Source organism: Papilio polytes, unplaced genomic scaffold, assembly GCF_000836215.1.
Source record: "Papilio polytes unplaced genomic scaffold, Ppol_1.0 DF824157.1, whole genome shotgun sequence".
NCBI lineage: Eukaryota > Metazoa > Arthropoda > Insecta > Lepidoptera > Papilionidae > Papilio > Papilio polytes.
Window position 1 is genome coordinate 355,428 of NW_013525047.1, and position 11,666 is coordinate 367,093.

Genomic DNA, 11,666 nt, shown 5'->3' on the forward strand with positions numbered 1-11,666 from the left:
TTTAAGAGGAAAGGATGGGAAGGAAAAGTGGATTTGACGGTGGAGGAGACGCATAGGAGGGGGAAATATCCTCTTTATCTGCGTGTCCTCCTTCGTCAATTAAGGGTAGGCAACGCATTTGCAATTGCGAATGTTTATGGGCAGCGGCCGCTTGCTCGTTTGCTACTTTAGTTATGTTCTAAAAAAGAACTATTACATACCTCTCTTTTCTATCATATTGCTGTCCTTTTTTACCACTTTAGGAGCATTTGTGACATTATGTCACTTAAATTCGGATTTCTCATTATAAAATGAAACAAAAATATTGTGTAATATTTATTTATTGATATACAGTTTAGATCTGCCACAGATAATGTACAAATTGTTCAAAAATTAACATAATTACAGACGACGCGGGGCCGGCGGGGGCGCGGGGCGCGGGGGACACGGTATACAAAAACTATACAAAAATTAGACAAAACAATATTTGGATTAATGTTACACTAACGTATACTATTAAAGCTTACAATAACACACACTAATAACATAAATATATTATTTACAGAATTATACAAAAACATCTTATAATAACCTCGCAACGTTAATCACTGATTTTAAAACTATTGTGTTATTAAGTGAATTTCCAAGGGAACTACGGCATGGCACGATGTGGAGTGTATGAATTGTATGAATTAAAATAAGTCACACAATAACGTTCGCAATTCGAACTACAAGATAGCTGTTGAACTAAAAGTGTAACTTAGAAAAAATAATTATTTAAAAAGATTAGATGTTCCTAAACTTTATCTAACAGAACTTTTAAGTAAACAAAATCATTAAAATCAAGTGATAATGCAATTTCAGTGCTAATCAATAAAAAAACAATAATTTTCATATCTCTACGGAATAATAATTACAATATCACAAAACTCATGAGTTCCACGATACTCGTAAGTTTCGCGACACTCATGAGTTTTACGATACTCGTTGAGTTTTATGAAACTCAATTTTATGAAAATGTTTCACGGTGATTTGGTACAAAAGCGTGCATTGGTGGACTCAGTACTCGCTGAGTCTCACTGACGTTTTGGTGCGGGGGTGCTGACGTCACGTCTATGACGTCATCGAGGGTTACTTCCAGGTTATATACCTAGCTCGGAATAGACGGAACCTAGAAATATTCTTCCCTTTTAAGATACGTAGTAATATAAATTCTCTCAAAAATATAGTAATTATATTCATTATTTAGATCTTAGTAACATTTTATATTAAAAATTAACTTTTTTTAGTATATTTGAATATTGTCCAATTACGTAATATTACGGTATATTAATTGAACACATTATATAGTAAGGTGGAGTCAACAAAATATTATTTACCGTTTACATAAAGTCCTTTCCGAAAACTAATCTTAACATTTATATTAGAAATCACATTTAATATTGTTAATTAAGTATTACAATGAAATATTAAAACTACCGTAGTTTAGTCTTCGTGGGTATACACGTGGGGTAGTTTGAAAATGTTAGTGGTTACAACATTAACGGATTAATAGTATTTAATAATTGAATAAGTCTAGATTATTTTAGAAATTGGACAATCGTAAAGTGTCAAATTAATTCAAAGTGAGATGTGACAAATTGAATTGGAGCCTTTTATTGAATTCCAGTGGCTTGTAATTTCCGTAGTGTGGTGCGAGGAGTCAGACGCAGGAGTACTTGGAGCCATCATCAGCGGAGTAGCAGTGGTGGCAGTGCAGACGCGAGGCGCGCACGCGCACGTCGGCGCCGTTGCGGCCGTCGCCGAGCCGCGCGCCGCACACCGCGCACGAGAAGCACCACACGTGGTAGCAAAGAGATAGAGACTCGATTATCATGGCTGCGCCGCGACCTACCGATACACACGGGTTAATAACTAGTTAGTACCGTGCTGTAGAATTGGCGCAACTCTAGATTATCGGCATAAACGTCACGTCCCTAGCTGACAGCTGTCAATGTCATTAGAAGGATGATTTGCGCACATCCAAGTCCTGACGAGTGTTGCTCTGAGTTTAAAGCGACAGTATCAATTAAATAATAGTTTTAGACAACTTATACTTTTTTTAAGTTTTTAAGCTAGCGCTTGGATTACTTGTCCTTCATTACTTGGACAGTAATGAAAAACAGAAATTGAAAGCTACTGGCCAAGTGTGAACAAGGTGTGAAAAAGAGAATAAAAAAATGAAAGCATAAAGAATAAAAACAAAAAAAATGAAATAATGCAGTTGCTGCAATAGGATAAAGCAGCAGTAATGAAAGTAAATTAAATAAAATAAACAAGGCGTAATAACATAAGCTGCTAAATAAAAAAGACACTTTTATGTAATGTCGGTCACTCAAACGCTATTCCGGCCGTGTCTACGGACGAGGCCGGAATGGTGTTTAAGTTAGATAACTGAGTTTTGTTATTTTAGTCTTATGGGGCGTTATCTCCGCTTCGTGACAAAGACCCCAGTGAATATAAATAAATAAAAAAGTAAGTGTCTCTCTTAATTTAGTATGAAAGCAACGTTATATCAGGAATAATGACTGAAGGAAGGTAGGCAATGCATCTGCAAATTCTGATGTGTTAAATAGTATTCGATTGTATTACTCTAACTTACCGAGTTCCTCTCCGCAGTGGGAGCACTTCCTCTTGCCGCTAACGCTGAGGACATGCTTGTCGTCCCTGCCCTCCCTGCCCTCGCGGCCCTCCCGCACGCCCCGGAAGTCGGGCGGCAGCTGTTGTTGGCTGAATCCATTAATATCTCATTAAACTCTTTTATAACATAAATTACCTACAAAAATGTCTAGCAAAAGATGTTTGTAAGTGGCTGGGAAACTACTAAACATTATGAAACTGAAATATAATAGATTTTTTTAGCATAACACCGATATTCAAAGCATGGTTTGTGATATATTACTGAGAAATAGGCGTCGCTAGTTGATGTAGGTAGGTGTAGCTACGATTCCCCCCACTCCTTTGGAGACGCCCACACTAAGGTTTCGTCACATTTGCTACTATCTACTATCTATAGATGGAGCGGAGGCTATCTACAAAGCTTTCTACTGAATGCAACAAGTCGCTCACGCTCATATTTTGCCTAAACATCCTCGATGCCGTTTGGACTTTTAAACTTTTCTCAGGCACAGGTGGTCTATAAAGTATGAAAAAGTTAACGTATGTTTTCGATATGTTATTCAATTATTTTGGATTGTATTTTACCTTGTAGTTTGCAAATGTCGTGTTTGATTGGAATTGTAAATTGCATTTTGTGTGCCGTTGTGTTGCGCGTGCTTGCTCGGGGGCATGTAGGGTTGGGTTTGGGGCAAGATGGGCTGACTGTGGGTCACGTGGGGCACATTATGGGGCACGCTGTGACCGTCATGGTAAGAGTGGCGCTGGTTAGCACGCATCTTATTCTTGTGCTCTTCTATCCGACGATGTTCTGCTTCCTGGAATTGATAATACGGAGATATTTAAAAAAACTATTATTATTTAATATCAGAAATGTACACAAAAAGTGCTTAAGTAATCAAACAAATGATCGTGTCAGTTAAATTCAAAACAATATTTCTTTTATAACCGTGATCAATAGATGGCGCTACTCATCAGTATAGATCACGCTCATGTTTTGTTATGTATTTACTTACTTGTATGAGCCAGTGCTGGTTATAGTTATAGTTGGCGGGCTGTCTGCTCCGCGCCTGCAGCCACTCCTTATTGGATATCAGCTTCGGTGTCGGCGCCGCGCTCAGTGCCTACACAACACAAATAACATAAAAAAACACAAATTATGACGTCACGTTGACTGGGAGAAACTGCTACGTACCTGTAACGTATGTCTCGTCATAGGGTGGTATTGTCCATTGCTGTTGCCGTTTAAATTGCCGTTAATGCCGTTGGGTGTCGGTTTATGCCTCATTTGTACGTTAACGTATTCGACAGCTGAAGGAACGCGGCTGCTCCTAGAACAAAAGAAGATTCATATACGTGTTGTCTTACGAAGATATGACGTCATATTTGAGTTAGATAAGATTATGATATCTGAAAGATCTGCTATTTACATTGACAAATGACAATCAATCACTTTATCATACTTTTCAGTATTTTTAAAAACTAAAAACAAAAGACGATGTTAAGATCGACGACATGTTGTGAAACAGTTATATCAAGTCTTGTGAAACATCCATACTTGTTCAATACTAAATTATTCAGAGAATTCTACACTTAGCGACTTCCTTTTTAAATAATTAAAATCTGGTACATCAGCTTACTACTTTACACTTATGGCAAAAAATTGTTAAATTATACATTTGATTTAGATAGATAATTTGATTTACAAACCTCATGGTAATTTCCCTTTCAATAGACTCTCTGCTCCTCGGTTTTGGAGGCAATACTGGTTGCCGTGGAACGCTGGTCGCGACCCTCCTCTCAGGAAACTTCCCCTTGTCCTCATACAGAACTTTCCTACTCTCCTCCACACCGAAGTGACTCTGAATATGTTCTTCTGACACGAATGGCTTCCGTTTCATGGTCTCATCGTAAACAGATCTTTCTGGAACCTTCGTTAATGGTGCTGGAGTGTAGTTTTCGTTCAACAATAGATTTGGCATCGAATGCCTATAGTTTTGGTTAGCTTTTTTTATTCTGCCGACTGGTGTCTTATCTGTAGTGTTCGTGACACTCGATATATCCTGTACTGACTTTTGGATTATTCTATTCTGATCTCTGAGTAGATTCTCCCTCTGTCTTCTTAATTCTTCTTGCTCTAGTTGTAGTAGTTCCCTTTCGAATCGCAGGACTTCCTATTGGTAGGTTCACATTAGTATGTTATTCTGTTTTAGCTGGTCATTTTTTTTTAGTAGCAATAGAGTTACGTGCAACAAGCTGCGTGGTTTAATGTATGATGAAATGGTAGGACAGTATTCAGTTGTGAAATTAGTTGGGTTTTATACCGAAAATTGTCACTAATTAAACTAACATCCGAAAATAATTTATGTTTAGTTTATTTATAGTTATTTACATTATTTGTGGATGATAGTTAAATGCTTATATGTTTAGCGTAAAACATGTCAGTCACCTTGGTATGAGAATCATCAAAGTGCCCGTCAGGCCAGTCCTCGTTAGTGCCGGCCGCCTGCAATGCACGCCACGGCGGCCATCTTGTTTAATGTTATTTACACAAAATGGCGGATGATGACGGAGCATTAATTTATTAAAACGTCACACATATTATAAAAAGCATTATTTGTGTTGAAAAAGTAATGCAAACGTATTAAAAATAATTGCAATTATAATGTTTTATATGAAGTGGTTATAGATTTAGCCATGCATTGTTTTGTGAATGAAATAGGAGCAAATAAAAGTCATTATCATACTGTGATATAAATAATTTTATTGCAAGGAAATACTACAGATGCGTACAAGCTTTAGACTACTTTCTATAAATCACTTTTCAAACTTAACAATATAAAAATCAAATCAGACGTAATCGAAAGTATTAAAAAGCGGTGCGGGGTTATTTTAGCAGTTGAGTATATAACATTAACCGAAACCAAGTTAATCGATTTTGTATTAAGCAATACAAAACAGTTATTAAAAAATAAACAATTGAAATACTAAAAGTAATAACTAAAAAAATACTGCTGCATACAAAACCATTCAAAACAATTGATGGGGAAACTCCCGACACCAGAATATATACAATATCCCTTAAATAATATAACATTATTCGACTATTTTATTATGATAATCAAAACATAATTACGAACCTACAATTATAATTCCAAAGTACTAATATAACATAAAAGATTATTCATACCATTCATTTAAAATTTACAATAACTAAAAAGGATTTATATAAAACAAAATAAAACGCGAAACTCTTCAAGTAAACGTTTTCAACAAAACGAACTGAAGGTGCAATAAAATTGAAACAGAATAATTAAGGGCCAAAGATGCTACCTTGGGGCACTCCTTGTAACTAGCGCCACCATATGTGAGATTTAAAACTAAAACTTCCTTAAAACAGTTCAGTTTATTCTCACCTGTTGTTGTTGTAATTTTTTATCCAAACTTTCTATTTTTGTTTCATTATCTGTGGTCAGTGTATTAAGTTTAGTTGTTAAATCTTCAGTGAAGTTTTCCGTTTTCTTTGCTGTCTCTTCTTCGTCTGAAGTTACAGTAACATGGGTGTAAGGCTGAAAAACAATTTAAGAATATGTATTGAAAAAGAAACTACGATTGACATGGTAGCATTAATATTAGGCTAGTCTTGAAGAAAATGCTAAATTGCTCGAAGGAGACTAAAGAAAAAAGAGACTAAAGCTCTTGTACCATTAAGAATATTGATATATGCACATTGTTTAAAAATAAGTGTATTTTACCTCACTATTTTGTCTGCTGTGTGGATTAGAAGTCTCGGGTGAAGAGTGTCCTTTATACCAAGCTTCAGCTGATGGACCCCTATCTATATCCACTCCTGAATCCCTGCTGTCTCTCAACTTAGCGTCCATATCATGAGATAAAGTCTTCTTGTATAGCAACTTCTCGATTTTAGTCTCCTCTTGCAAGAATGATGTGATATCAGGACGTGGGGCTAAAGTCAGATCAGCGTCTAAATAACTATCATCAACTTGACCTTCTATACCGAGGAAAGAAGTTCGTTTGTTCCGGATTTCCTTCTTGATACGACGAGCGGAACTTGTGTGTTTGAAATTACCCTAAAATTAGGGAAATGTTAAACCTTAAAAGCACTAAATGTATTGATTTGTTTTATAATTTACAACATTGAAATAAGTTATTAGTCATTATCAGCTTATCGGTTATCAAATATTGCTTGTCAGGTAAGAAATTACGCACAGATACTAGTTGCAAATATTTGGAATATTTGTGTTCGATAAATCTCAGAATTAGCTTCCGGATATATTACTCAATATCGTAAAATAAGAGTTTTAACACATTCAATGCCATCAGCTCCTATGACAGTTTATGAAAATGATAGCATTGCACGTGTTAAAAATTAAAAATGATCATTATTATCATTATTATTAAAAAGTACATACATTTCCAAGAAGTTCATCTTCCGTAGTTTCTTCTGTGGGTGGTGGAGGAGGCTTCTCTTTAGGAGGTTCCAGAACATTAGTTGGCAAGTCTAATGGGAACGCACTTGTGGCATCTACAGTATTTTGGTAGAATATATCTATATTTTCATATAACGGCGTCACCGACACTTTTTCTATATCAAAATCAAGTAAATCCTGTTTAGATTTCCCTTCGATCTTGTTTTCTTCTGTTTTTATTTCTTCATCCATTTTGCTATCACTTGCTGCACTGTCTTCTGAATCAAGTTCTTTAAATGCTAATTCTAAAGCATCAATTACCTGGAAATTGTCAATTGTAAAGTTAACATACATAAGTTCATTAAAAACGAGAATATTTTAGAACAAAGCTAAAATATAACAATGTTAACTGTTTTTCTTAAAACTATAAGCTATTTGGATAGTAAAAATTTTGCAACGAATCAAAGTAAGAAAAGAAATCTAAAGGAAGAGAAAATTAGTAATTCTTACAAATATAAAGATGCATGCATCAAGCAGGATTAAAATATTAGCTATGCAACTCAAAATGCAGCGAAAAATGAATATAAATGTTAAGATTCTGCACCACAAACTGACCTTACCTCGAGTTAACCCATCACCAAAAGCTGACGTAAGATCCTAATGAAAAAATCTTAAGATGAAATTTAAATATGAGAACATCACAGTAAGCGTTCGTAACAGACTGAGCCTACTAAGCCACAATCACAAGATATGGCCATGTTTGATTAAGATATGCCTCGCATAGATAATATTATCGTAACTCAATAGCACGATTCACCTAAGAATAGTAAAATGTTCAATATTATGTTAGAGGATAATTAACAAATGGTTTAAATAAAACCCAAACGTAACAGTGCAACATATATTTTCGATAATGATTTTACAAATATCACGTTCGAGAACATTACTAATGGATGCGAAATACGATCTAAAATTCGATTTTTATGAAGGCTATAAAACCCTGTTTTTACTACGATTACAAATGATTATTTTATATGGTCAATTAATTATTAATGTTTTAGCACAACGAATTATGTGATGTAAACGACATATGGAACAAATGACACGAATTAGTACAACTAGAGTGACTCTAAACATATAGATAAAACGTGATCAGTGGAAGACTGGTTTAGACAAAAGAGATCATAAAAGTTCTAGAAAAATTATTGCCTATGTCATCTTTTCTCATCTCACTTGCGTCACGCAATTATGAGAAATAGAATAGGAATATAATCATATCAAAGTCTTTTAGGCTTTTATTACTTTTGGCATTGGTCGCTAGTAGCGTTTACTGAAGACTTGTTATTAATAAATAGAATAGTTTTCCTTCTATTAGGCTCTAGGCAGCGTTTGGTACGTTTACGCCAAAAAGGATTGGAGTCTTGAGTATTACTGGGTGTGGAATTTGTGTCATTGTTTGTGCTAATGTTCTCACTTTGTTCTGCAACGTGGTTAGTTGTAAGGACTGGTGAAACAGACTCGCTGAGACCTTGATCTGAGCTTTGATGAATAGGTGATGTTAATGGTTCTACTTTATCAGTAAGCGTTTGATTATTGTTAGTTAATTTTAGCGTTTTAATGGAATTCTTTGGTGAAATGTTAGTAGTAGTAGATATGTTAGAGACAGTTACCATTGGCATGCTTTTGCTGTTAGTATTAGAGAGGTTAGTTTCGTTAATATTAAGATTGTTCCCTTGACCAGCGTTTAGACCGTTGCATATTTCATCCAAGTTTAAATGTATAGTCATTTTTCCCTGAAATACCACGGTATCGCCTTCCGAGGTAGACACGGGATCATTTAAACTTACACTGGAGTCTTGATTCTCTAAACTTTTCAATGTGTCTTCATCTTCTTTGTCAAGTTGAATTTCTGTGATATCTTCGGTGACACTTAATTCTTCAGGTTGAGACAGCGCTTGAATGTAGTTGCTCCCACTGTCGGTGTTTTCAGTTTTATCTTGTTCGTCAGCTTCTTCCACCCTAGTATCATTTTCTACTGTCAATTCGGATTTAATATTTTTAAGGTGACATTCTTCCATTTTAGTCGATTCTAATCCGATCATATTGTCTTCATTAGAAGATTCGTATTCAGACACCTCAGCCATAGGTTCTCCGATGGGAGAAGCTACTTGAGTGAGATCCGCTATGTCGTCCGGCGGCGCGCACGAATCCCTGGCGGTATGTATCCCACTGTCTTCTGTCTCGATGTCACTAGGGACGGTGTTGTTTTGCATTTCGACACTGTCGAAGTCCTCGAGGCTCTGCACTCTTTCGAACGAGTTAGGCGAAGACTGACCGTTTATATCTAAACTGTCGAGAGACCTACAGAAGCTCTGCATTTGACTTTCTATGCCAGACAAACTACACGTTAAAGACGCCTCGGGCGATTTTTCTTTAAAATTATCACAAGTTTTAATGTCACTATTTTCATTATTGACTATCTCCTCTTCGACCGATAATTTAGGAATTTCCTTATTTTTGGCAGCATCGAGGCAAGAAAGCCGTTCCTTTAAACTCATAGAAACTTGTTTTACGTCAGATTTTGCGACTCTAATTTCTTCCTCTGAAACTTGAGATTTGAGGCTATTCAAGCGTTCTTTTAGAGACTTTGTCGTATTCAACTCTCCGTTGGATAATCTCTTGAATTTCTCAGGTTCCGATGTCTTTATTTTTTCTAATGACGATAATCGTTCTTTCAACGGTTTTACTTCAGATGGCAACTTAGTCAGGTCACTTGGTGACTTTTGTATATGTATTTCTTCTGTGAACTTTTCTAAGCTTGAAAGCCTATCTTTAATTGATTTTTTATTAGTAATTTCAGGTAATTTTGGCTTATTCAATTGTAATTCTTGTGAGTTTTCTCTTTCGAATTGTTCTCTACGCTTGTGGATGTCCACTTTTGGTAAATCTTTCTTGTTATTATTCTTCATATCAATAATTCGTTCTTGTTTTAAGGAGGACAGTTTTTCTTCTATTTTGTTATTAACGGAAGTTCTGATTCTATTAAAATCTCCGTTAGATTTTTCAGGAGATTTTTCTTTACAATTATTATTGACGACCGTTTTAACCATACTGCTGTTCGTCTGTGAAATAATTCTGGATTTGTAGCCCTCGATAGCGCCTTCATACGTGTACTCCTCGGGCTCGGGCGAGCTGATCGTGGTTGTCGTGCAGGTGTCGTATTCGTTGGCACTCGAACCGAACTTGCGGTTGTTACCGCAATTGGACATAGTATCCACGTCCGAGTGGTTTTTATCGAGGTCCATGCCATCGCTCTGAAAACATAAGTTTAAACTTTTGTTATAAAACCTACAATCACAATCTTTACTTCGAGTATCAAAGAGAAAAACGAGTATCGAAGAGTGCAAAGAACCTTGTTACATACAAGGTTCTTTGTATCTGTGAATAGTTAAATAGTTGAGGAGTCCTTACAGCGAGACTGTGAGTGTCGCAGTCCTCGCTGAGGCTGCTCTTGGTGCTGGAGGTACCGATACCAAGATCGCTGAGGTCGTGACCGTCGTCCTCCGTGTACAACGCCAGTGGATTCCGCCTTCTGCGACCCGCTCTGAAAACAAATAGTAATAACTTACTATTTGCTAAATGGTCTTATATGCTAGATAAAATACATCAATAGTGATGATTAAATCAGGATACTTTTATCTGGATGTGAATGTTGTAAAATCTAAACTAATCACGTCAAATATATATATCATCTATCCGTTGAGTCACAATACGTAAAGAGCTGCGATATAATTAGCAGGGGATAGTAATGTCAGCATTGCGTCACCGCGAGCCTGGACTTGACTCACGTGGCTATCTGTGGCCGCGGAAGACCGCACGCCCAGTGTTTACACTTTGAAAAATCTGTTGAGCTAAAGGGAGCAGCCTTGCCCAGACTTAGGAAATATACAGGTGTGGGCCAGTATGACTGATCGTGTTTACATTTAGTAAGCGGATTTTATTACTATGAGTCTCGTTTCTGGCAACAAAATAAGTTTATATTTTTAGATTTGTGTGAACAATATACTTCCTACACCCAGCTTATTCAAGTTATATTTCTGTAATAGCTAAAAAAATCGTGACAATTTTTACACTAACGCCATCTATAACCAAAAAGTTTAAACGGCCTTGATACGTTTTAACCAAAATAGCTTGTTATGTAAAAAAGGAAAGTGGCATTGGTGTATTTGTTTGAACAGGTTCACGGATTGGGGAAGCGTTCGTTCACCGCCGGCTCAAGGCGAATGTCAACTTTACGGAAATGCGCGTATTCCGATATAATCGTAGTATAGGCGAAATTCACAAGAGATAAGCTGTTAGGGTTGTCACAATATCTATTAATAGAATAAGATTTTTTTGTAAAAGAGCGTGTAATTTATAAAATTATTTAGAGAAAGTTTGTATATTAGGTATAGCGAATTAACTTAACTTGGTTTACTTACGAGATCAGTTAGCTTGATTTATGACGGAAGAAATTACAAAGCGACTTTAAGCTGAAATCTACGCTCTACAGTTTAGTAGATGAAAACATTGTTTTAAAACAATGCCCTTGAAGATTACATT

At 36.1% G+C, this 11,666-nt stretch overlaps 1 protein-coding gene across 6 annotated transcripts in view; it reads right to left on the reverse strand.

The window, feature by feature from the left end:
* Positions 1-304: 304 nt before the first annotated feature.
* Positions 305-11,666, reverse strand: part of LOC106111688 — a 108,826-nt gene continuing 97,464 nt past the window's right edge. For 4 of the 6 annotated variants that reach the window (XM_013293832.1, XM_013293828.1, XM_013293831.1 and 1 more), the window contains 12 exons: positions 10,536-10,668; positions 8,735-10,378; positions 7,068-7,385; positions 6,390-6,725; positions 6,051-6,203; positions 5,084-5,140; positions 4,345-4,808; positions 3,830-3,965; positions 3,651-3,758; positions 3,223-3,452; positions 2,621-2,748; positions 305-1,869 (listed from right to left, as the gene is read on the reverse strand). In XM_013293832.1, coding sequence (XP_013149286.1) covers positions 1,682-1,869; positions 2,621-2,748; positions 3,223-3,452; positions 3,651-3,758; positions 3,830-3,965; positions 4,345-4,808; positions 5,084-5,140; positions 6,051-6,203; positions 6,390-6,725; positions 7,068-7,385; positions 8,735-10,378; positions 10,536-10,668 — 3,895 coding nt within the window. In that variant the 3' untranslated portion in view covers positions 305-1,681. The remainder of the gene's footprint in view (positions 1,870-2,620; positions 2,749-3,222; positions 3,453-3,650; positions 3,759-3,829; positions 3,966-4,344; positions 4,809-5,083; positions 5,141-6,050; positions 6,204-6,389; positions 6,726-7,067; positions 7,386-8,734; positions 10,379-10,535; positions 10,669-11,666) is intronic. The other 2 variants (XM_013293833.1, XM_013293834.1) reach the window with 2 other exon arrangements.